At 43.3% G+C, this 27,264-nt stretch overlaps 1 protein-coding gene across 2 annotated transcripts in view; it reads left to right on the forward strand.

Moving 5' to 3' along the window:
- Positions 1-2,390: 2,390 nt before the first annotated feature.
- ANK2 (ankyrin 2) overlaps positions 2,391-27,264 on the forward strand; it is a 602,743-nt gene continuing 577,869 nt past the window's right edge. For both annotated transcript variants that reach the window (XM_075929766.1, XM_075929759.1), the window contains exon 1: positions 2,391-2,859. Coding sequence is in view for 1 of the 2 variants with exons in the window: in XM_075929759.1 (XP_075785874.1) it covers positions 2,788-2,859 (72 nt within the window). In the remaining variant the exon portion in view is untranslated. The remainder of the gene's footprint in view (positions 2,860-27,264) is intronic.

Genomic DNA, 27,264 nt, shown 5'->3' on the forward strand with positions numbered 1-27,264 from the left:
AACCAAACAGGATGTCCTATGATAAAGATATGCCTAAAAGACTTGGTTGTACCATGAGGATAAAGACTGCTGTTCAGCAACTGAGAAATACAGGTGTTCCTAGGCTATCAGACTGCATATGAATATAGTGAACACACTCAAAATAGGATTTTTTTTCATCTTAAATAGTTTTATTTGCATTTTTATTAAACTCAACTAAGCAGATGTTCAAATATCATCTTTAGTATTTAAAATAATATATTTAAAATAAAAAATAAAATCTCTTGTCAGCTTTGATATCCAGTTTGAGATGAAGCTACATCAGTTACATAGACCATATACCAGCTGTTTTATTTCTACTGTGTATTCATTGAGTCTTTATATCACTAGCTTTAGAATCCTGCTGCTTCTAGAATTATTTTTTTCTGGAAAAAAAAAAACCAACCTAGAGAAGAAAAGTTGATGAGAAAAATAAAGCTTGAAGCTCACTGTCATTGACGTCAAGGCCGGCAGTTATAGGTGGAATGGAAAACATTTATATCCCAATTTACTCAACACTACAGTAATGGCTATTGATCTCTGTGAGCAGAATAAGGGATATATAAAATTATCTTGATCAAAGTGTTTCTGGGAATCTCCTCCTTTTTGCTGACCCAGGCACAGTCTGACACCACATACCCAGCAGTCTGTCTTTCTTTTGTCTCTCTCCCTCACTCTATTTTATTTGACACTTGACCTTGTCTCCCCTCAGCTTTTTTCTCCATCTCCCTCCCCACCCCTCCATTCACTTCCTTTTCTGTCTCTGCGATTGATATGGTACATTGGCAAGGTAAATATGTAAAAATAATCAGAATTCACGGGCTGTAGCATACAGTGCATTCTTGTGCCTACTATGGGGACAGAGGCATACAATTGCTGTGCAGTCTGACTGGCTGAGAAATTCTACTTTCAAAGTAATAAAAGCTCAAGTGACCTGTCTCTGGCTGAAATATATTAGCCCCCAGTGCATTCGGAATTCTAATGTGGCATCTTTGGTGGAAGGCACTATAATGGTCAACCTTTTAATGACTGTTATAGCAGCAATTGAAAAGACAGGCCTGCTAAGGAAGATATGCATTCATTCTTTATTACTTCCACCTCATTAATGAAATCCTGTTAATCCTTCAGTGAGGTGACATTTCAGAAGGTAAAGGTCTGGTTTAGTATAAGGATACTTAGAGCTTTACAGACAAATATAAATACAAAACTATTTGAAGAGTCCAAAGCATAATTTTTATATTTCATAGGATCTTGATCAGGATAAAGTTCTGGGGTAGTACAGCATCAGACATACAGCTCCTTATAAAAGGCCTCCAGGCACAGAATTGTATACATGTGTACCTGTGCAGGGTGCTTCCCCCATAGTCTTTAGGTATAAACATGCTCTAGCCTTCTTATTAAGGCGTTTGTCCTGATTATGTTGATTTCCTAGCACAGTTTTCCCAGGGCTCAGAGAAGGCAGCAGAGTAAGGAGCTGCATCTAGACTGGCAAGATTTTGTGCAAAAGCGTCCGCTTTTGTGCAAAATCTTGCTGCCTGTCTACACTGGCCGCGAGTGTTTGTGCAAGAACACTGACTTTGTATTGTACAAACTCAGTGGTTCTTGTGCAAATACTCTGACGCTCCCGCTCAGGGATAAGCCCTCTTCCACAAGTATTCTTGCGCAAGAGGGCCAGTGTAGACAGCCAAGTTAATTTCTTGCACAAGAAAGCCCGATGGCTAAAATGGCTATCGGAGCTTTCTTGCGCAAGTGAGCGTCTACACTGGCACGGATGCTTATGCGCAAAAGATGGCTTTTGCGTCAAAGCATCCGTGCCAGTGTAGATGCTCTCTTGTGCAAATACTTTTAACGGAAAAACTTTTCCGTTAAAAGTATGTGCGCAAAATCTTGCCTGTCTAGACGCAGCCAGGTGTATACAAGCACTCCCTCCCCACTCGTTTTGTTTTTCCCAAACAGCTCACCAGCGCCCACTAGCCCAGGTTTTGGTAACTTTGCACTGGGGTGCCCTGGGCGTGGGGAAGCCCCCAGCAGGAAGCTAGCCCACAAGTGCAGCTGGACGCCAAAGAACGATCAACCACGTTTTGGTTCTCCCTCCTCCCCCCCCAAGGCAAGCTGACACTCCCCTGCCCGAAGCATAGGAAGCTCCCCCCCCCCCTCCCGCCCTTTTCCCACCGGCAAAGGCACCTGCTTTGGAGGCCACTTGGCCAAAAGGCAGCACGGCACGTGTCACTGCCGGGAATAACTCCCGCCGTGTGTGTGAGAGAGAGGTGGGGGTGGGGGTGGGGGTGGGGGTGACCCCCCCCCCCCCGCCGGCAGCGGTGCAGCGAGACGTTCTGTCCAGGAGCTGTCCATGAGCTCACCCGCTCGCTAGAATAATCCCGGCGCTCGCGCTGCCCCCGCCCCTCTCACGCGCGCACCCAGGCTCGGAGCCCGCAGGCAGACCGGCTGCTGCAGCAGAAGCCGCCCCGGCGCGGAGCCCGAGCGGAGGCAGCGCCGCACTGCCGCTGACTTTCCCCCGCAAGGTCATGCACTGAGCGGCGTCCAGCCCCTGCCACCCACCGCTGCAGTGTGTGCACCGGGCCCCGAGGGCAGCCAGGGGCGGCGGAGGGAGGCGAGAGCAGCGGGGCTCTGGGATGAGCAGAGCTCTCGCCTGTCCTTGGCGCCGGCAGAGGAGAGGCCGGGAAGAGGCTGCGGCGGTCGCAGGCGGACACCGGGCAGCAGGGCTGGCGAGAGCAAAGTGACAGCCAGAAGGAGCCCAGGAGCAGGAAGATGGCTTCCCCCACCTCTCCCGGCCCGGGAGGCGGGCCCTCTCCCCCCGCCAGCCAAGCACGCATTCGCCAGGTGGGTGCACCCTGCAGAGGGCACATAGCATGGGAGTTGACACACCTGCCTCACAGCACCCTGCATGGGACTTGACACACACCCACCTCACAGCACCCGCTGTCTGGCACTGATACATCCCCTGCACAACAGACTGCATGGGGCTGACACACACCTGCCTCACAACACACTGCATCGGACTGAGCAACACCATCTCACAACACCCACTGCTTGTCACAGACACACCCGCTGCACAACAAACTGCATGGGGCCAACACACATCTGCCTTAGAACACACTGCATCGGACTGAGCAACACCGTCTCACAACACCCACTGCTTGTCACTGACACACCCGCTGCACAACAAACTGCATGGGGCCGACACACATCTGCCTCACAACACCTACTGCATGGGGCTGACACACCTGTCTCAACACACTGCATTGAACCGAGCAACATCCTCTCTCAGCACCCACAGGTTGTCACCGACACACCCACTGCACAACAGACTGCACAGGACTGACACACATCTGCCTCACAACACCTACTGCCTGGCACTGACACACCTGCCTCGCAACATGCTGTATAGGACTAAGCAACACCGCCTCACAATACCCACTGCCTGGCATTGACACACAACAGCACCACACCCGCTGCATGGCACTGACACACAGACACAGAAAACCCGCTCCTTTTCATTGCCACACACTACACTGCATGGCATTGGCCCAATAACACATTGTAATAACAGCCTGGCACACGCTGACTTGCTACCACACAATACACACATTGCAAGGCATTGGCTCACAGCACAGTTTGTGTGGAATGCATAAGGCAGAGTAATGTACACTCCCCATATACCCCAAACACACACCCACTTCACTATGACACACACAGCAGACATACGCCTGTCTGACAAGGAGAGCACTGAAACAAATACCATAGCTGACACAAACACCACGTGTGTTAAAACATCACAGACAAAGCATGCGTCATTCATCTCATACACAGAAGATACAGCACAGGAGAGATGCCACATAACCGGGAAGAATCAAAGACATCCCATATGCCACAAATGTCAAGATGTTGTATGACAGACAAACACCCCCCCACCCTGCCTCTCTTTCTGTCTCTCTGTTTAGCATTATGTTGTAGAGGAATGCAGGTTTCTGTTTGCTCTGTGCCATGTAAGAAGGGCTGAAGCCATCTGGTATAGTTGGGGTGTTTAAGAGCTGTGTGGCTATGCTGATCTGAAGAAGCATTGATGACAGGCAGGGTAGCACAGAGGCCGGTATGCGTGTAGGCGTGAGTGTGACCTTTCTTGGCTGTGTCATTATTATGCTCTGACAGTACGGGGTGGGGGGGTGGCAAAGGTGGCCTTGACAAAAGAGGCAGGCTGAGGAGTTTCCCTCTGTTACCAGCACAGCTAGGATTGAGCTTTAGAAAATGAAGTGGGGATATGTGAGGAGAGGACATGACAGATGTTTTCCCCCCTGTGGGTCATAGTTTCAGTTGTGGAGAAAGGAGAGAGAGGGGAAATACAAGGTCAACATGGAAAAGTTATGATAACATCTAGAAATACTCTCAAAGCATTATGCTCACCTTTAGTTTATTCCACATCAGGACCTCCAAGGTCTGACTCATGAAGGGGGTAGGACTCCCAGTCCATTGGTTATGCTTGTTTGGCAACAGTTAACTCAAAGAAATTAAGGGGTTGTTGCTCTATCTTAATGTAACCTAATTAAGTTTTGGTGACAGTACTATGCTGTGCTGAGTCTTTCTTCTGATTGTCCTCCTGTTGCCTCTCTCAGTTGCTTCTGTTTATTTTGAGGTGCTGTGTCAAGTGCAAAGATAACATACCTGTATGAACAATGAGTACTCCTGTGGCACCTTAGAGACTAACAAACATGTGTGTATATATATTAGTATCATGAGCATCTGTATGGTTGAAGTCTAATAAATATGCTCCTCTCTGGTGATATGCACTACATTGTTAAAAATTAATTCAGTTGTAGAAAGCAAGGTCCTATATTTTGATGACGCTCAGTGTTAGGGAGACCTGGTAATTACATTCCTGTTATGTTTAAACAAAACCTAACTGTTGTACTGAATGTATATTTCTGGTATTCACATGGCAAGTATTTGTAAACCTGGTAATACATAGTAAATAAATACATTGAAAATAGAAAGCGGGACCCTGGATGCTACTGAATTACATTAGAATTATTACATAAAACACATGCACCTTTCTCATCCTTGTTTACCATTAATGTAGAACCTCTCAGTGAGCTAGAATGATGTCATTTTGTGAACACTGATGGTGAGGGAGTAAAAAATCACCAAAGTTTCACTGAGTTTTAAACAAAGGCAGAAGGACTGAAAGGTAAAGCACTGAACGAAAATAGTTAAATATTAATCTGTTGACACATCTCTCCTTCCCTCTTCACATTCTAATATATAAATATACAGACAAACCTATTTTGAATACTATCTAGATGTGCATGTCACAGGTATACACATACACAAATGATAAATAGCCATACATGTATATACAATCTTGTGTATACACACATACATTCATTGAATTATATCTGATGTCAAGATTAATGCAGTTACATTAAAACAATTTGCATAACAGTAGCTCTGCATCAACAGATATTTTAGGGGATGTTACTATTGTGGTTGAGATGTTTATTGAAGCACATGAATAAAAATCAATTTCCTGTTTTTTGTAACATTCTTGCACCTCTTTGCAAAAAAACAAAAAAAACAAAAACCCCATACCTGTAAATTGCAGTGACTGGTGCATTAATTTACATTTTGATTTTTGGAATTGTTTTTTAGAGTTATTTTTCATTCTCTACCTGGTCTGGTCTTTGTCCATTCAAGTAGAACAGAAATACTGCTCAACTTCTGACTGCAGGGAACTGAAGTGTTTCTGCTCTGCAAGTGTTTTTGAACATACTAGAAATAGAATAGATAATAATGAGTATGTCCTGTCCAGTTCTGAAATGTTTGGCTTGCTTTTAATACTAGAACTTCAAAAGTAGCATGATTAAGATGTTAAAATTAAAAACTGTTTAAAAAAGTTTTCTTGGTAAGTAACCAAATGAGTGTGTCATATATATCTTCTTCTTCATCTTCGTCTTCTTCTGACAAAGTGGCCATATTGTTAATGGGGGAATCTTAGCATTTGGAGTTCAGATAATCATCCAAACTTCTGGACTAGTCAAACCTATTATACATTGAAAAGTCAGGCTGGAAATCTTGGGCAACAAGGCTTTTGTGTGCGATTTTAGGACACATTTGCATCTGTTCCCAGCTGGAAATACCAATAGAATGGTTTCCCCCCCCCCAAAAGTTTTGGCACTTCCTGTTCCTTCCCAGCTGGAAACTGAAAGGGAGGAAGAAAGTGTCTGGGCTTTTATAGTTCAATCTGAGTTTGAGTTTAGAAGTGAGCAAAGTGAATAGGGGACTTTCCTGAATTCATTTGACCTTCCCTAAACAGTGATATCAGCAAAGACACAGAGTATTAGGACAAAATATAGTTACAGTAAAGAGATAGTAAGGACCTGACCTGGAAGAAATCAGGTCCCAAACCTAAACTCTAAGAATCTGAGAAATTAGTCCATAGAGAAGCTTGTAGCTTTATGTGCTTATCATTTATGCAATATGTTTATTTGAACAAGCTATGCAGAATAACCCCTTGTAAGTGATTGGGAGCCACTATGGTGACTCACCTCAATAGAAATCTGATGTGATCCTCGTGTACATTTCAAGCATCTGGTGCATTTCTTAGATCTATGGTCAGCATCCAAGTCATGAATATTACTTGAATATTACATTCCCAGTTATTTATTTTTAATAGCAAACAGTTGGGGATTGCTGTTGCCATAACTCATGAAGGGACGGGAAAAAGAGAAGCCATTCTAGAGTCAGTGGATTGCTCTCTATATGGTAATATTAAACACAGAGATAATATTGCATTCCATCCACTAGATTTATTATCCCAGGAAAGTAATGTAAAATAAAAGTGGGAAATGAGACAAATACCATAGGCTTAACTGGATGTTATGTGTGCTCAAGTGTCTTTTGGAGTATTCCCTGGGTGTAAGAGTGTAGAATGCAAAGTCTTAATAGAATGTAAATTCCTGTATCATAACCTCTCCCTGACTATTGGCAAAGGGCACATCTAGGGTAAGAAGAGTATGGCTGGTGTGTCTACATCCTGACTGTCCTTGCTTACCAGAGAGGCTTTTGGGGGTCAGAAGCAACCAAAGGTAAAGGAAAACAGTCTTCTTTAACTATTGACTTGTCAGATACAGATTTAATGACAAATTGAAAATTTCATTTTTGTGCGCATATCTTTATTTTATTATTTTAGAAACACTTATTAACATAACTTATTATCATAATTTATTACCGTGATTTACTGTTACCTAGTGGTCAGTTTGTTAGCTGCCATAGTTATTTGTAATTTAAAATCAAGGACTTTTTAGCATTCTGAATTAGCTTTTCATTATGGTATTTATTCTGCAATGAACATGACACAATGACTCAGCATTCTGAATTAATATGTAAGGATAGAATAAAATAACTGAAAGGGACTTTGAGAGGTCATTAAGTACAATCCCTTGCACTCATGGCAGTGCTAAGTACCATCTATCTAGACCAGCGGTTCCCAACCTTTTCCATATGGGGACCCATTTTGACAATTCAGGAAGACTTGGTGACCCAGGGCAATTCAAAAAACGTGTGAATGGCTCCTTAAGAGCCACCTAGGGAGACACCTGACAACCCTTTTGAAATGTATTGGCGACCCATATTTGGGTCCGACCCACAGGTTGGGAAACCTTGATCTAGACCATCCCTGACAGATGTTTATCTCTAAGGATGGAGATTCCACAACCTCCCTAGGCAATTTATTTCAGTGTTTAGTCATGCTGACAGTAAGGAAGTTTTTCCTAATGTCCAACCTAAACTTCCTTGGATGTGATTTAAGCCATTACTTCTTGCCCTATCACTGAAGGTAAAGGAGAATAATTTTTCTCCCTTCTCCTTGTAATAAGATTTTAGGTACTTGAAAACTGTTATAATGTCCCCTCTCAGTCTTCTCCTTTCCAGAACATGAGATAAGAAACAAAACCATTTATTTCAGTCTTGCCTCATAGGTCATGTTTTTAGACCTTTAATCACTTTTTGTTGCTCTTCTATGGACCTTTTCCAATTTGTCCTCATCTTTCCGGAAATGTGGCACCCAGAGCTGGTCTCAATACTTCAGTAGAGGGCTAATCATCACTAGGGATGTTAAAATGTGTTTAATTAAGTAACTGAAATTAAGAAAATGTATGCAGTTACATCGTTACATGCATGGAAGCAGTCCGCTCACTGGGAGTTGGTGCGCGAGGTGTGGCGAGCTGGCTTTTAAGATGGCTCCCTATGCATACCGGTTCCCACCAGCCCCTCCTCCTGTGCTGCCTCTGATACAACCCAAAATGAAGTTTTCTTTTTTTGCAACAGTGTCACATTGTTGACTCATGTTTAGCTTGTGGTTCACTGTTAGGATTACCAGGTAGATCCCCCCCCAAAAAAGGACACACTTGATTGTGGGTGGGGTGGGGGGAGAGACCAGCCGGGAGGGGGGCAGGGGTGGCCGGGAGGAAGGGGGGCGGGGGGCGGGAGGCGGGGCTGGCGGGGGGGGGTCCGGGGTCATGGGGCTGGATGGGAGGAGGGCGGGATGGAGGAAGGGGGGTGGGAAGCAGAGCTGTCGGGATCGGGGGCTAGGGGCTGGACGGGAGGAAGGGGGACTGGAGGAAGGGGAGCAGGAAGCAGAGCTGAGGGAGGTATCGGGGGTCGGGGGGCTAGACGGGAGATGGGGGGCTGGAGGAAGGGGAGCAGGAAGCAGAGCTGGCGGGAGGGGTGTGCAGCCACTGGCCGTAGCCGGAGTCTAACAGACCGAGTCCCCAGCAGGCATTCCCTCTAGTTGCTACTAGAAGCCAGGCAGGGGGAGTGGCTGGGAGTACCGGCCCCCACTTCACCCGGCTTTTGCACATGACCACAGGGCTCCCAGCGCCAATCATGGCCCCGCCTCCCAGTCGCTTCCCCGGCTTCCATCTGGCGCCCAGCTGGAAATTCAGAAAATACTGGACATGTGCAAAGTCTGGTATTTGCTGAATTTTTCTACCAGACAGAGGGTGCAAATACCAGACTGTCGGGTAGAAAACCGGACACCTGGCGACCCTACTCACTGTGACTCCTCAATCCCTTTCTGCAGTACTCTTTTCTAGGCTGTCATTTCCCATTTTGTATGTGTGAAACTGATTGTTCCTTCCTAAATGTAGTACTCATGGAATTTCAGTCTGTTTATCTCACACTATTTCTCCAGTTTGTCTGGATAATTTTGAATTATAATTCTATCCTCCAAAACACTTGCAACCCCTCCAAAACACTTGCAACCCCTCCCCTCCACCCATCTGCAAACTTTATTATATATTTTAGATAATTTGTCTGTCCTTCTGCCTGTCTGTTCAAGAACTCCTCCTAAAAGGCAAGAACTAAGACTACCATATTTGGTATGTAGCTTCCTTTTATCATAACTTAAAGCAAGGTAATGGGTTGGTTACGCCAGGAAAATGGGATAATGGGATGTGCCTGGAATGGGATTGCTTCTCATAAAATGGAATGGGAACACACACACACACACACACACACACACACACACACACACACACACACACACACACACACACACACACACACACACACACACACACACACACACACACACACCCCCCCAGGGGATATGGGATGGAAAACGGACAGTGTATCTACAATATATTTGAGAGATTCTGTCTATCCTGCAGTCAGGGGACATGCACCCTTCTCTGGGCTGTGCTTGTTGGAGCTGCAGTGGCCATGGAGATGCACTTCTCACCTGGTCCCAACCTGCTGTGGTGAGAGAGAGATGGTGTAGTCCTTTCTCCCAGGGACTCTGCATACTGAACCCCCTCATCCTCAGTCCCACCCCAGAGCAATGATTAAATGAAGAAACTCAAAAATTAATTGTGTTAAGGACCCGAGCAATGCTGGGTACATCATCTACTAAGTGCATAAATATGAATAATGAAAGAAGTATTTGGTGGCTACAAATGCCTTAAATGTTTAATATACATTTTGTCTAGAATTATGTTTAGAATTATTTTTAATTGCACTTAGAAAGGAGCCACTGAGCAGTCATGTTCTGATCTTTGGTATTTGTTATTTTGATTTCTAAGCTGCAAAGAAACATTGCAATATACTGGATGCCTCTCACAAACATTTGTGGGTACATATACAAAGCAATAAGCCCCAAGATGAAATCAAATAACCTACCTGCAGCTAAAAGTATTGACTATCCTTATGCAAAAACTGTTAAAAGTCCCACACCATCACAGTTCTCACAGCTCCTTAGAAGGGAGGGAGAAGAGAGGGCTTGCCGATAAACTCAGGATGTTACAAACCAAGTGTATACATTAGCTAGAATCCATTATACTGATTGCATTTTGATGTAATATGTTATCACAATAATATTTATAATTATTGGGTCACTGCCTGAAACCCATCTACATGCAAACCTCCTACAGCCTTGGGGCAGTGAACTCTGCTGGAGTGAGTGTATTATTTGCATTTGCTATCTGTGGTCCTGATTCAGCCAGGCAAGTGCTTTTCCTTAATCACGTGAATGATCCCACTCGAGTTTTGTTTAAAAGACAAAGGCCTTGCCTCCTGAGGTCAGTGTATTTATCATATAAAGCTTAAGAAATTACTGCATGTTAAACAAACCTCTTGAAAATTACACCTTTTCATAATGCAGTGTTTTGGAATATACAAGAGAAAAAAATATAAAAGCCTAGGTAAATATAAAATTTGTCATGCAGATCTTAATTATAATTTCACATTTGTCTTCAGCACCCAACATTTGGTGAAAACAAAGCAATGTGAAAATAATACCTTAAGTACTGTATTACCGAGATGTTGGCCTCTTCCTCTAGTGCAGTGGTCTGCAAAACCACTTTGAAAAACCTGTTAACTGGATGTGCTGGTTTCTTTACTTACTTGCCATGGGGAGCCATGGGAAGCAGTGGCTTGGCCCACGCCACTTCCCGCAGCTCCCCATGGCTGCAAACAATGAAACGGAGCCAATAGGCGCTGTGAGACTCCATGGTCACAGTGTCAATAAGTGAACAAACCAGCACGGCCAGTTAACAGGTTTCTCAATGTGATTTTGTGGACCACTTTCAGAAACACTGTTCTAGTGTATCCACATTTAGAAGGTTCCTTTTACAGATCTTCAACTGCCTTTCAGAAGATGTCCCAGAATCTTTCCCCCTGGCTCTGGAATCTGCACAAGTGACACCACAGAGATACTATCTGCATTGTCCCCTGTAGCAATCAGCGTCCCCACAGTGTAAAAGCACTCTTTAAAATCCTGATCCAACCAAGTTCTTTGGCATGTGCATATTGTCAGTCATGAAGAGGCCCCATGACTTCAGTGGAACTCCTCACATGCTTAAAGTTTGTTGGAACAGGGACTAAAATGATGGCTCCTGAAACAGAAGTTGTCTTCACAGACAGGAAATCTGAGGAATGATCCATAAGTACTAAGGGGGTGAGCAAAGATCATATTAAGATTCAGTTAAGGCTGGGAAGATTGAAGAGGAGTTTCCTCTGTTATTTTCAGATTCAAGTTTTTTAAGAAAGAGAAACATATAGGAAACAGCTCTTCCTTACTATCTTCCAGGACCTGTTCATAATCCATAAGAAGTGTGGACTGCCTAATTTATTAGCAGGAAAAGACATATAGGCTACGTCTACACTGGCCCCTTTTCCGGAAGGGGCATGTAAATTTCACCAGTCGTCGTAGGGAAATCCGCGGGGGATTTAAATATTTAAATATCCCCCGCGGCATTTAAATAAAAATGTCCGCCGCTTTTTTCCGGCTTTTAAAAAAGCCGGAAAAGAGCGTCTACACTGGCCCCGATCCTCCGGAAAAAGTGCCCTTTTCCGGAGGGTCTTATTCCTACTTTGAATAGTAGGAATAAGACCCTCCGGAAAAGGGCACTTTTTCCGGAGGATCGGGGCCAGTGTAGACGCTCTTTTCCGGCTTTTTTAAAAGCCGGAAAAAAGCGGCGGACATTTTTATTTAAATGCCGCGGGGGATATTTAAATCCCCCGCGGATTTCCCTACGACGACTGGTGAAATTTACATGCCCCTTCCGGAAAAGGGGCCAGTGTAGACGAGCCCATAATTTATAGTGCAGTTTAAGTTTAAGGGAGAAAAATGTAGTGTATGTTTAAAGAGAAACTGACTAGCAATACCAGACGGTGAAAATACAATCAAACATTCTTTTCAGTGGCACTATTTAACTGTTCCGTCAAGGGACCAAAGAATAATCATGGGTATAGTTGGTGGAACATCCTCTTATCAGTGTTGTTGATTCTCTGGAGCATTGACATTTTAGCTGATGACTTTTGTTGCATTCTATAGGAGCAAATAAAAACAAACCCGAAGCAAGAAGCAAAGGTGTCAAGATCTATTATATAGTGTGACAAATTCAGCATGCAGGTGAGATAGAGCTAATCAGCAATAGAAATGAAATCAGTGTAAGAGATGGGTCAGGAAGAGGTTTTCCTATCTAATGAAAATGTTTGAAATTTCAAAGATTTTTCCATGGCATATCAGGATTAACTCAACACCTTTCAAAATATTTAATTAAAAATAGAAAGAAAGAGGCCCTAGAATACTCAGCTGGGATGTGGGAGAACAAGGTTTAACTTGTTGCTCTAAATCAGGCAGACGTGGGTTTGTACATCCCGAGGGCATGTCTACACAGCAAAGTTATTTCGAAATAACAGCCCTTATTTCAAAATAACTTTCCTAGCATCTACACAGCCAAACCGCTATTTCAAAATAAGTGCTGTGTAGACACTTATTTATAAATAGGGGGCCTCCAGCCTTCCTAGGGTGCCCTGGTGGCCACTCGAGCCTCAACCAAGAACACTCCTCTCCCTCCCCTCCTCTCCGGAGCCCTTAAAGAGATTGACTCTGGCCACAGTGCCTGTGCGAGCTCCAAGCCTGCCAGCCCAGAGCCAGCAGTCACTGCCCCTGGCCCAGTGGCCCCAAAATATGAGCCAGCAAGCCATGGGCAGCCAGCCCTCCACTGCTCCCCAGGAGCAGTCTGACAGCTCCCAGGAGCCTTGCCTCCAACGTCCATGATCTCCGCACTAGATGGAGGAATGCAGCCGTCTATGGCAGGATAGCTGCCAGCCTGGCCACCAAAGGCCACATGTGAACCCAGGAGCAATCAAGTTGGTCTGGCGAAACCCTCAACCCTGAGCCCTGAGCTTCCCCTCCCCCTTCTTCCCCTTGCTTCCTCCTTCCAGCTCCCTCCTCCAGGTTTCCTCCTCCCCTCTCCTACCCTCTCTTTTCCCCTCTTCCGCTTTCTTTCCCCAGTCTCACCAGAGTTTCATTCCCTCCCCCCCCAGTTTTGTTAAATAAAGAGAGTTTGTGTTCATGAAAATACGTGTATTTTATTTGACATCAGGAAAGGGGGTTAGGGAGTGGTAAGTGGAAGGATATGAGGGAGGAATGAGGCACAAGCCCCCAGTGGGGCAGACCAGGGAGGCTCTTAGTGCTCCTCGGGGTGGAAGCTCTCCCGCAGGGCCTCCTGGATAGTGACAGCCTCCCGATGGACCTCCCGGATAGCAGCCTGCAGAAAGTGCAACCAGGCTCGCAGCAATGTGTCCAAGAGAAACACCAGAGTGTCCGGGGCAGCTCTGGCTCCATGTTGCAGAGTGTTGTGGTGTCCCAAGTGAGAGCAACCAGAGCACGCAGAGACAAACAAGGTAGACAAACAAGCAGGAAAACCTGAGAACTGGCTGTCCAGGGGGGTTCCTTTAAGAACAGACCTCAAATAGCCTCAGGCAGCAGCCCCACACAGTAAGTCCTGACATGGTGCCCTGCCGGAACTGGCCTTAAATGTGATTCAGAGTCCACTCAGTGTGAACGCACTATTTTGAAATAGCATTCTGCTATTTCGAAATGCAGTTTGTGTGTAGACGTGTTATTTCGAAATAAGCTATTTCAAAATACTGTAACCATTTTGAATTAAGATATTTCAAAATAACACGGTAGTATAGACATACCCTAGCTGAATGCCTTAACCTCTGGGGTGGATCTCTATCTCATTTTGACCAGTAATTCTATTCTGGACATGAGAAACCTTCCTCACAATAGGGTCGTCTGAACTGATCAGTTCCCATGAAGTTTTGATTTTGACAAAAAAAAATTTTGGTAAAAAAAAATGCAACTAGTTCTAGTCAGCAAATAATTCTAGTCTATGCCACCTAGGAATGTAGAAGACAGTCACCAAGGGTCTGTCTAGACTACAGGGTTTTGTTGACAAAAGTGGACATCTAAACTGATTGGTTTAGTATCTGTTGACAAAGCCTCTGTTGACAAAAGCCTGTAGTCTAGACTACCCCAGTAGGAGAATCAAATAAGCAGCTGTGATCTGTGAAATCCTTCTGCTCAGAAGGTCTCTCTGTGTTCTTCCTTCTTTTTCAGTAGTCCTATTTTGGTACCTGTAGGTTTTTTTTAATTTTTAAATTAAATGTATTTTTAAATTTACTACTCTTTAAGGATTCCAGGTTGAGAGCCCTGGAGAAGATGGTATTCTCTCTCTACACAGAACAGGTACAGCCAGCCAGGCAGTAGTTATGAAAGTTTCCTTACACTGCCATGCCATTTTTGCTTTCAGCCCTGTAGGGGCTCAGTTCTGAGAGTGAAAGATAGGTGGGAGTTCATGGTAATTTCTCTGGCATTGCTAGTAAGAGTGAAAAGAGCATGAATGGCTTTTGTGATGTGTTAAGTCAGTGTCCTGAAATAACCAAACATATTTCCTGTAGGGGAACATATAGCAATCATATAGTAACAGTGCTTGCTCACTGCTAAACTGGGCTGGATTTAAATGTGTGATGCAGAGGTGAAAGATTCTTTAGTCCATTAATAGTCTCCAATTCAATTTATCAGCCTGTGTAACTGGGCTGTCTGCTGAGGAATTTCCTATGAATCTATCCCTTTGCCTCCAGCGCAGTAGAAGAGCTCTCTCACAGCAGCTATCATTGCAGCCTTGTGGGTTTTGTTTAGACTAAGATTTAAGGTATGAGGTTAGCATGTGCTACCTAACACATGTTAAAATGTTCTGAATGTCTAGTGTAGACAAAGTATACTGTCTTTAACACATGCTAAGATGACTGGAACCTGGTGGGGAGACTGGTAGCATATATGGATGTACACAGCTGTCTTGTCTACACTGAATTATTAACTGGTCATCTGAAGAAGTGGGCTGCGCCATGAAGTTTATGATACTATCTACATGTTTTGTTAGTCTTTAAAGTGCTACCAGACTATTTGTTGTTTATAAACAGGGCTCGACAAATAGTGTAATCTACTCGCCCATGGCACGGAGCGTTCTGCGCATGCTCAGAATGATCTGCATATGTGCAGAGCTCAGAACTGTGCGGCTGGTGAGTGGGGCTCTCTGCCGCTCAGAGAGCCCTGTTTATTAACATGTGTTAGCTAGAACATGTTAGTAACTTAAATCCTAATTTAGACAAATCCATGTCTCCTCTGGTCCCTACAAATCCCTTTCTAGGGAGGAAAGTGACTGGATCTACCACCCCTACTTCAAATCTCCACTCCATGCTGGGAGTCATCCCACAGTTTTTTTAGGGATTCAGCTGAGGTCCATATCAGCTTTTGCTAGGGAAAATCCTCTCCTTTCCTTGTGCAAGCAGAGGATCCTTTAGTGTGATTCCATTGCAGAAGGGTTGAGAGATTTGGGATGCCAAGGCATAGACTGGATCCCCTTGTCTAGTGGATAATCCCTCTGCTCAAACTACAGTGCTTTGTGACTTGTCAGATCTCATAAGCTATGAAAGCCAGGGGCCTGGTCAGTACTGCCTGGAAGAACTCAAGCACAAAAGGTATCTTTGGAAACACATATATTTGTGTACCAGACTGAAATATGTAGTTAAATCTCTTAGGGTACGTCTAGACTACATGCCTCTGGCGACAGAGGCATGTAGATTAGACTGCCCGGCATAGGAAAATGAAGCGGTGATTTAAATAATTGCCGCTTCATTTAAATTTACATGGCTGCTGCACTGAGCTGATCAGCTGTTTGTCGGCTCAGTGCGGTAGTCTGGACGTTCCGCGGTCGACATCAAAGGCATTTGTCGACCTCCCAGGTATGCCTCATCCCATTTCAGCTTTTGCTCTAACTTTAAATACAGACATGCCATTTTGGACTAGTTAAAATATCTTATACGGGTTGGACCTACCTGGTCTGACACCCTTGGGACCCGACCAATCCTGAATCAGGGAATTTGCTGGAACAGGGAAGATTCTCTGTCACAGCCCCTCAGCTCTCAGGCTATATCTATACTGCTATTTAGCCCCGGAGCTAGCAGAACTGGGGCAACGCCTACACTGCCATTTTTTGCGGCAGAAGATCTGCAAATTGCGCTCTCATTTGCATGTCTTCTGCCGATCATTTTTACGGAAGAGGTTTTGCCGCTAAAAAGCCCAGTGGAGACGGGGCCATTTGTCTGAAAAACCTAATTTTTTGAGGAATAAGGGATCTTGCACAAAGGGGGTTTCCCGACAAATGGCCCCATCTACACAGGGCTTTTTAGCGGTAAAACTTCTTCCACAAAAAGGATTGGCAGAAGATCTGCAAATGAGAGCACGATTTGCATATCTTCTGCCGCAAAAAATGGCAGTGTAGGCGTTGCCCCAGTTCTGCTAGCTCCGGGGCCCCCTCCCTACTTCCAGCTCGTCCTGCTGCCACTGCCTTGCCTGGAGGCTTCCCGTGGGTTCCAGCAGTCCTCACTGTTGCAGGCTGCCACAGGCTCCGGCTCTGGTCCTGCTCTGCGCTATTGTGGGTCCTACTCCAGCCCTACTGTTGCGGGTTGCCAGGGGCTGCTGCCGGCTCTAGTCCTGGTCCCATTGGTGGGGGCTGGCTCTGGACTTCCGGAAACTGTCGAGGGCTTGGGTTCAAACTCCACAGCAGCCCATAGGCTCTGCCCCCACGCTCCTGCAGGCTGCCTGGGGCTCTGGCTCGGCCTTGCACTGCCACGGACTGGCAACTGCCTGGTCCTACATTGTCCCAGACCCGGTCTCAGTGCCACAGGTCGTGGGACTGTTCGTGGCTCCAGCCTCACAGCTGCAGGCTGTCCTGCTGCTTCATCCCAGCCTTGCTTTTGGATAGCCCTCCTACCAGTAGGCTACCAGGCTCGCTGATCCAGGAATATCCGTGGTTGTGCCAGACCATGGATGATGCTGGACTAGAGATTGCCAGTTTTGGGAGGTGCAATGTGTAATTTATGCAGAACCCTGTTATGATATACAAGGGGACAAACCCAGCACAAACTCTGTGCTGGCTACTACTGGCACAGATGTTTACAGCATCCCCTTGTGGACAAAGATCCGCTCACAGGAGGTTGTATTGTTATAAAGTGGTGATAACCTCTTCTTTGCTAAAGGCACCACAGGTTGCCATCGTAGTTACAGAAGAAATCCCAGGTAACTATTATGGGCAGAAGCAATTCATCCCTAGCAGGCTGGTATGTTTGGCTCCAGTCACAGATTAAAGCAGTTTACTTGAGGTGGAACATCCTGGCTGTGTCTAGACTGGCCAGTTTTTCTGGAAAATCAGCTGCTTTTCCAGAAAAACTTGCCAGCTGTCTACACTGGCCGCTTGAATTTCCGCAAAAGCACTGACTTCCTACTGTAAGAAATCAGTGCTTTTTGCGGAAATACCATGCTGCTCCCGTTCGGGCAAAAGTCCCTTTTGCGCAAAAGGGCCAGTGTAGACAGCTCAGATTTGTTTTGCACAAAAAAGCCCTGATCATGGAAATGGCGATTGGGGTTTTTTTGCGCAAAAGTGCGTCTAGATTGGCCACGGACGCTTTTCCGCAAAAAGTGCTTATGCGGAAGAGCGTACATGCCAATCTAGACGCTCTTTTCCGAAAATGCTTTTAACGGAAAACTTTTCCGTTAAAAGCATTTCCGGAAAATCATGCCAGTCTAGACGTAGCCCTTGAGGAAAGGCAGCAGCAACAACACCTGTGTCTTCCCATGGGTGAACCCTGTGACATACATGAGGATCAGCAGGTTAAGGGAGTTACTTGCTTTGGTTTATATGAATTCTGGCCACAGGGAACAGAATTTAGGTGAAGGTTGTGTGACTATAATCTCCACTTTAGTGATATGTTAACTGTTGGTGGTGGTGTATGATTAAATACTCTCTACAGACATACTTGAATAAATTCATCTAGACAATAATACTGAAAAGTTGATGATAAATAATCCAGTTGAATGAAGCCTGTTTAGAAACGTCAGGGAAAGATGCAAAAGCAATCATCAGAATGTTTATATTAACTGATATTTTATATGATTTACCATGTAATCTTTATAAGCAAACTTCTTTCATGTTTCATTTAATCGTGGACAGAGATGGATCCCAACAAAGTTTCCAGTTTTGAATTCTTTATCAGGATCTAGAGCTTTGGTTCAATCTTATCTTTAATTTTGATCTTTTAAAAAAGTAAAATGTAGTGACATATGAGCTTTAGCAGAACAACATTAAACAAAAAGAACATCTGCAGAAGTGAATAAATGTGCATTCTTGATTTCAGTAAATCACTTGTGACTTATTGGGGAAAAATGCATGCTAATTCAGAATCCCTGTTCAGCATTTTTAAATGATCAAACATAATGGCTACGTCTACACTGGCCCCTTTTCCGGAAGGGGCATGTAAATTTCAGCAGTCGTCGTAGGGAAATCCGCGGGGGATTTAAATATCCCCCGCGGCATTTAAATAAAAATGTCCGCCGCTTTTTTCCGGCTTTTAAAAAAGCCGGAAAAGAGCGTCTAGACTGGCCCCGATCCTCCGGAAAAAGTGCCCTTTTCTGGAGGCTCTTATTCCTACTTCGAAGTAGGAATAAGAGCCTCCAGAAAAGGGCACTTTTTCCGGAGGATCGGGGCCAGTCTAGACGCTCTTTTCCGGCTTTTTTAAAAGCCGGAAAAAAGCGGCGGACATTTTTATTTAAATGCCGCGGGGGATATTTAAATCCCCCGCGGATTTCCCTACGACGACTGCTGAAATTTACATGCCCCTTCCGGAAAAGGGGCCAGTGTAGACGTAGCCAATGGGTAATGAAATTGTTGTACAATAGGTGGAAGCTAATTATAAGAAAAGGTAATTATAGTTAATGCATAAATAAATAAGTGTGTATGCACGTATTTATATGTTACATATTCAATAATTACATTATAATTTTATTCAGGTTGCAAAATTAAACACTCAAAAATTATGAGCTACTATATTTAAGGTTTCCTATGCAATCTTAAATCTAACCCTTTCTGTGTGTCTTCCATACACTGAATGAGGAAGGGCCTCTGTGGAAAAATAGTATGCGATCATGTTATTAATGACAGTATTATAATATACAAGAACATTCTTTAGAATGTTCATGTTCAATATTACTGTTTTGGCATACTGCCAGTATTTTTGAGGCTTTCAAGCATGAGAAGGGAAATGGTGATTTTCAAAAGTTTATAATTCAACCAGATCTAAACTGAATTTCATGGGATAAGTAAAAGGCACATCCCAAGGGCTTTGTCTTTGCCAAGCTTCAAAGTCTTGCAACAAAGAATAGATGTTCAAGCCTCAAGAAAAAGATTGCAAAGATTCTTTATAATAGGTGATAGGCAATCTACTAAAGGGGACACTATCTGCTTCTCTTATCTATAAAAATACAGAACATTTTGTATAGACACACATTTATACAGTTTATACTTTCAGAAAACATTTCTTCCTTGGATGAAATCTTGAAAGGGACTTAGGGGTCTAACTCCCTTTGATAGAAAACAAAATGGGCATTATGTTGTGATATTACTATTAGCTATCACTCATAAAAATGGAAGAAGTGATGAGCTTGTATTGATCAATATAACTGTAAACAAACTGACTTCTTATTGAAGTTGCTCAGACCTTTTACTAGCTAGCTAGCTATAGATTATATATATTAGCCAGCATAATGGGGCTCTCATCTTGGCCCTATTGACAGTACTGTTGTATGAGTAATAATACATAAAAGCTAGAGTATCATTGCTAAGTTGCATTATCATTTTATCAAGCAAACCAATTAAAATACAATAAGACTATAAAGTACACTCCACTAATACAACAACAGTGCCTTTTGGAGAGGCATTCACAATTCTAGTGATGTCCCTTGTGGGAGATTAGCTATGCCAAGCCACACTCTGGAATGGGGCTTTTTGAGTTAAATTGCAGCTGAGGTTTTCAGAGTCTCAGCTGGCAATGCCTGCCTAAGCTAAAGCAATCAAGGTACAGCTGAGCCTAATTAAGTTCAGAGTTTTAAAAAGAATCTTGCTTAGAGGGGTGTGTGTGTATTAGCCAGAGTACAAAATTCAAGAGAAAGAACATGTATTACAGTTAGGACTGTGTTTAGAGGTGGTTTTGGTGTTTAACATACATGGAGGTAATATGGCCAGAGACAGGAAGCAGAAAGAGCTTGAAAAACCCTGCCAAAATAAAACTGAAATCCTGCAAAGGAGGTTTTTTATCTAAGTTTTCTGTAACATTTCTTTCCAGTTGAATAGTTCTACTACAATGATGTAGTAGATATGAGGCAACCAAGAGTGAAGGGAGGTTTATAAAAAAGGATTAATGTAGTTACCATACAAACCTATATAAAACAATTGGTGAAATGTACCATGACAACAGCTTAGTTGTTTTGTTAGTCTTTAAAGTACTACCATGCTAGTTGTTGTTTTTTAAGTTTAGCTTATAAATAGTCAGACTTCAGGTGTGTCTCCCTTTGAGACTAATTGAAGACCAGTTTCCAGTATTCTATAGTACTGATAATCCTTCAGCTGGTTTACCATCTGGTGTTATAATAATTTTCAACTGATGCTGCAGTCATAGGGAAAAAAACCCAACATGTAAAGGACTTGAAGTGGAAAAGAGACTATTATTATTTGCACATAGGAGAAAATATTCTAGCTGACAATACTGAGTGACAATTGCTAAAAATAAGTGTGCAATCATCTTCCTTATCCTTTGGTACAGAAGCCTGAAGACAAATGCAAGTGGGGAGAGCTGGATATGGTGAGTTTTGATCCTGTTCTTCATATTCCTTAGTCATTATAATCCTTTCAGGAAAGTCAGAGGCTTTGGGATAGGTGTATTTTTCTATAGCATATCGTTAACTTCCAAAGACTTTAGGTATCTGCATTGAAAAGAGGCTATTTTGTGTTGATGGCTAGGCCACAGGGCTGTACCCTGCAAATGCTGTTGGAGGTGGATGAGATTGTGGTAAATTGTTTCACTTGCTGGTTTGCATTCATTAGCGTGATGCGGCAGTGATTAGGTTTTAAACATCACGGGGCATGTCCTATACAGGCAGTCCCCGAGTTATGCGGTTCCGACTTATGTCGGATCCGAACTTACGAACGGGGTTTTCTCGCCCCGGAGCTCGCAGGCAGCGGGACCGCCCAGAGCGCAGTGGTCCCGCCATCTCGACCTCCGGGGCGAGAAAAGCTGCTCCGGGTGCCCCTGGTCTGCTGGGGACCGTCCCCAGCAGACCAGGGGCACCGGGAGCAAAGCTGCAGCAGCGGTGGGGTGCAGCTAGTGCGCCCCCCCCCCCCCCCCCCCCCAGCAGACCAGGCTTTTGTTGTGGACCCTGGGGCAGAGCAGCTGGGGCGCTGCCGGTTGGTCCCGCAGCACCGCTCTGGGCACTACTGGACCAACCCGGCAGCACCCCAGCTGCTCTGCCCCAGGTGTCCCCAAGTCAGCCGCTGCTGAAACTGACCAGCGCTGACTACAGGAAGCCCGAGGCAGAGTTGCTCTGCCCTGGGCTTCCTGGAATCAGCCGCTGATCAGTTTCAGCAGCAGCTGACTTGGGGACGCTTGGGGTTCTTAAGTTGAATCTGTATGTAAGTCAGAACTGGTGGTCAGTTTCAGCAGTGGCTGACTTACATACAGGTTCAACTTAAGAACAAACCTACAGTCCCTATCTTGTACGTAACCCGGGGACTGCCTGTATAGATTAATTGTTTTCCTTAAAATAATATAAAAGTTATGGAAACATTTATTTTGACAGGCTTTGTTGGTGCTTGGTTTTCTAAAACATAATTTTCAGAGTCTCAACTGACTTGACAGTATCCTTTTTAAGTACTGTATATGTGTGCACTGAGAAGAGAATAAATTAAACCCCTTTGGGTTATTAAAGTAAACTGTGCTGATGCTCTAGTAAGTTGGGGAAGTCTCATCTGCCTCTGGTAGATGTTTTGTCTCCCAGGCCCAATGAAAACCTTTAAAAAAAAAAAAAAAAACTGTTTAAAAATAGTAACTCATAAATAGACTTCAGAAGTTTCCCAGTAAGCTGTCAAACTGAGAACTGACTTAGAGAAACAAAAAGACTTTCACAAAATGTGGAACCCTTGGCTATATACAATGCTATGAAATAGACTCTTCCTTATGTTGTACTGGCTTTCAGCCATATCCTGCTTTCCTTGCTCATGCAAATATCCCCTTGTTATTAGTGGGAGTTCAGAGTGAGTAAAACATGCAGGATTAAGTGTGATCATTTCAAAACGAAAATTCTGTGTGATGTAGCAACAGTCTGAATAATACTTTATAATACACTCCAGTAAACAATAAATATGTAAATTAAAAGGAATGCAAATTCAGCCACCTCTGTTCATTTTCCTGCAGAATCTTGTAATCCTAGGGAAGATGCAAGTTATTTTTGGAATCCATTGTTGATACCAGATGAATCTGGAAACAAAATCAATTAATGTCTGGATTAAATCATATTTCAAAAAAAAGCTTGGTTTAGAGTTGGCATAAGTAAATTTTACCTCTTTTTTTTTTTTTTTTTTTACCAGTATTAGAAATAATATTGAAAGGCAGAGGGGCACTTAGAGATGAGACAAGAGAAAGATGACTAAGTGGGAAAAGAAAGCTAATAAAACAAATATTTCAAATTAACTGATTTTAGAACTAAAGCCTCATTGTTAATGGAGGCTCCCCTTACATTTAAAATGTAACGATGCTTTCTCCTTTTGAAATCATACCATTTTAAATGAGACACTATCCAAAGAAAAGTAAGTATTGTGGATGAATGCTTAGGCATATCTGAGGGCTATGTCAGCTTGTAAGAAATATGGCAGTATATGATGAGTGAATACTAAATCATTGATGGTCAATCAGCAACTATTCTGTAATAGCTTTGTTGGTGCAATTACAGGTGAAAGATTTAGAACTGCAAAATACTGCTCTCCAATTTGAAGGGTTTGTCAAAGTCACTCTGAGGAGTAATGTTTAAAAATGTGCTTCTAATAAATTTTCAGATAATGCTATGGAATAATATTTATACCTATTTTTCCTTCATCTGTGACACATGCTGTTGAATAGTTACATGTAATTAGAACCTACATTTTTGGGTGTAATTAAATCAAAGTTTTGATCAAGTCATGCATGTAGCTGTGATTTGCCACTATGAAGAAAAAAAGCAGATTCATGATACTTGTGGGGAAACAGAGCTTTCATTGCTTCCGCTTGTGTAGTCTGTGTGGTTGACTAGTATTTAAGATTATCTGTGGGACTTGATTGCTCACATAGACTATCAAGAGTACAGTGTATAATGGAGCAGTGACTTGAAACTTCCCATAGCAAAGCAATCTTTGTTTATGCAACAAAGGTTCATTCATCAAAAATTCCTGCAAAACATTTTGGAAGAGTGTTTGCCTTGTTAACCCATTGCTTCCAGTTCTATTTGTCTGAAGTGTGGCCTACAAAAGATTATTAGGCTGGTGATCTTCCTATATGACATGTCATGGGTTCTCAATCAGGGATTTGTGGCCTACTGCAGTCTGTGAAAAGCTGGCTAGTCACATGATGTCTCCTCATTTCTGGCTGTTAAAAGCTATTTATCTAAAAATGCTTTCCTAAATGTATTACTTTCCCATGTAGGCAATAGCTTTAATCACAGGGATCTGTGGAGGGGTATAGCCAAAGTAAGCCTCTTTCCTCCTTAGGGATCTGTATCCTTCTTCTCCACCCCCTTTCATTTAGGCTATGTCTACACTGCAAGGTTTTTGTGCAAAACCCCATGGAGCGTCCACATCTCAAATACGTTTTTGCGCAAGTAAATCAACAGTAAAAGGGCAGAAGGGAGGGCTTTTTCTGGCATTGGTAAACCTCCTTTTATGAGGCATAACTCTCTTTTGCGCAAGAGTTCTTGCACGAAAAGGCAAGTGTGGACACTCCAGAGGGGTTTCTGTGAATGGCAATCACAGCTTTCTTGCACAAGAGCGTCCATGCAGTGTGGACACTCTCTTGTGCAAAAGCTCATCGCTTTTGCGATGTGCTTTGAGTTATGGATGTGCTCTTGTGCAAGAAGTTTTTGCGCAAAAACTCTTGCGCAAAAGGCTTTTTGCGCAAGAAACATGTAGTATAGACGTAGCCTTAGGGTGATGGGAGTAGTTATCATTGGAGAGCAGAAAGGTGCTCGTGCCTAAGTCCAGGATCCTGTCAGAATAACTCATCTGTAATTATTCTTCATAGCCTTGAGATTGTATCTTCTGCAGGAATTTATCATTCACATCCTCATAACATTTTCCTCTTAGGTAAAATATTAATTAGTATTACCAATCCCAGAGATTTCAATATAAGAATCGTGTGGGTTGTTTTTCTGGTCTGCTTTGTGATTACTTCTTGTTATTAACTTTCCCTCTATCCAACAGAAATTTGCACATGGAACTGTGATGGCAAATAGATCATGAGATGATGAGTAACATAATTTTGACTCCCTCTTTGTGTGATTTTTGCTACAGACCATAATTAAGATGAGGGCCACATTGAACTGGGCATAAACACACAGTAACGAGAGAGTCCCTGCTGCAAATACCTTGCAGAGTAGTGTCAAGTATAGTGGAGAGTTTGTAATGAGAATTAGAATTGGGATGCCCCCCAGCTCTTTCATGGAGATACTACAAATATCCATTGTTAGATGCAAACAATTTTCAATCTCTTCCAAACTGGGCTGGATTCAGATTGATGACCTAAGAGGCAGAGGTTCTCATATTCTCTGTAAAGAAACATCATTTTATTTTACATCTGTGCTTTTCATTAAAATAGGAAGTTGAGTTAGGTTAATTTGTGGGAATCTGCCTGCAGGCTCTTCCTTTCCTGCAAATCTCACTTCAGCTGAAGACAGCGATTTTATCGCTGAGATTGCAGAAGTCACAGAATCTGACTTCTGAAGACCTCCGTGATTTTTAGCCCACAGGCAGCTGAGAACTGCAGGGCACCCCTGCCAACCCAGGCAGTGGGGCCCCCGAGCTCCAAGTTGGCAGGAGACTCCCTGCGGCATCTGGCCGCCTACAGAGCCCACGGTCCCATATGCCAGGGGATCCTGCAGCCCCAGCGTCTGACAGCAGAGTTCCTCTCAACTCTTGCGGGGGTTGGGACCTCTGAGCTTCCAGCCAAGCCTCCTCAGCTGTCTAGTGGCTCTCCATTTTGTGATAGATATTTTTAGTAAAACTTAGGGAAAGGTCATGGGCTTCTGTGATTTTTTTTTTCTTTATTGTCCTTCACCTGTCAGACTTTTTCTTAAAATACCCATGAACAAATCTTTGCCCTACATATGTTCTGAAAATTGCATCTTTTTGGACATTAAGTAGTCTGTTCCCCCCCTAAATTAAATTACCCCCTGTTTAATTACTCAGTTAAACTCACACCCCCTCTGCCTCTCAAGAAAGCAATAAGGGCCTGATCAAATTCTGAATGCTATCCATGGCAAAACTGCCATCTGCTGTAACCTGAGTGGGTTGAGACCCAGAGTATAAATGTGTAATGTTGTTTAAGGACAAATTGTCAGCTCTGACCAAAAAAACCAAACCAAAACCCTTCCAGCAAAGTTCTGATTTGTGCATGTTGGGGATTAGTTCACAAAATGCATCTTTTTGTTTGATCTCATGACAAAAATACTACTGGGCCACCCTTTTATATATTGAGTGTAGCTACATGAATCCTCAGAGGGTATTTTTCATTGACCTTCTTTTCTTAACGCTTTAAAATCTAGCTTTCTCTCTCCACTCTAATATGAAAAGCCTGCCAACAAGTGGTAGTCTGTGACCCAGGGCTGCTGCTTTATTCAGGAATGCATGCTTAGCTGTAGCAGCAGGGAAAGGCTGGGATTGTAATTCCCCTCCTCTCCCCGTGGGTGGGTTGGGGGGAAAAGAAATGTTTTGTGTGTCATGAATCAGAAAGGTCTCATGTCAGTGCAAGAGAGCTCTAAAAACTTGCATTTATATCTTTGGAACATTCATACCTTTGGTTCAGGGTGCTATAACTCTCTCAGCGAACACATGCTCATTGTATAAGGAAGAAGCCATGCTTGGGATCTCACACTGAACTGTCAGCTGCTAAATGTGTGTTGCCTTATTATTTTTAAAATTATTTTTAATGACAGGTTTCAGAAGTAGCCGTGTTAATCTGTTTCTGCAAAAATAACAAGGAGTCTAGTGGCACCTTAAAAACTAACACTTTTATTATGGCATAAGCTTTTGTGAGTACCCTGAGTACTCTGTTTATCAGACTATCTCTGAAACCCTTTTTTAGTAGCAATAATATTGATACTCAGTACACTATTTCTTGGCTTATTCCTGGGATATTGTTGTGTACTGGTGCACTCTCCATTAAACTATTTGGCAGAGTAGGATAATTAGACAGAGGTTGCTCATCGGTTTTAAGAGTGTGTGGAAATAAGTTTGTCTGATGTCAGAGGTAGGCTTAGGCAACATGAGAGGTTAGGACCTACCCTGCTTCAATGGAATAGCAAAACTCCCTATGGAAGCACGATTGGGCCCTTAACTGAGAGCTTTTGTATATGTGGTGATTTCCACTATTTTACACGTTCTATCTTTGCAAGAAAGTTACAGATTTGAATCCAGTCAAGTAGAAATAGAGAGTCCAAAAGCTCAGATTTAGTGGCCAATTGTATCTGTATCTATAACAATTCCCTACCGTGCACTATGTGAACCTAAGGCTTTTATCACGGAAACACAGATCTCTGCCACTCGAGCTAAAGTAGCATCATTAGACTGTAAGAGTAAGCTATTTTCTATGTGAACTAGCCATTAAAGTGGAACATAATGAACACTTTGCAAGTGTATGATGTATACACATGCAAAACTGACATTTGTGCATACACATGAAATCAGTTGTTTTTCAATGGGATTTCAGAGCATTCAGCACAATGTAGTATCTTTGATTGTAAGTTTTCAT

The sequence above is a fragment of the Pelodiscus sinensis genome, chromosome 5 (assembly GCF_049634645.1).
Source record: "Pelodiscus sinensis isolate JC-2024 chromosome 5, ASM4963464v1, whole genome shotgun sequence".
Taxonomy (NCBI): Eukaryota; Metazoa; Chordata; order Testudines; family Trionychidae; genus Pelodiscus; species Pelodiscus sinensis.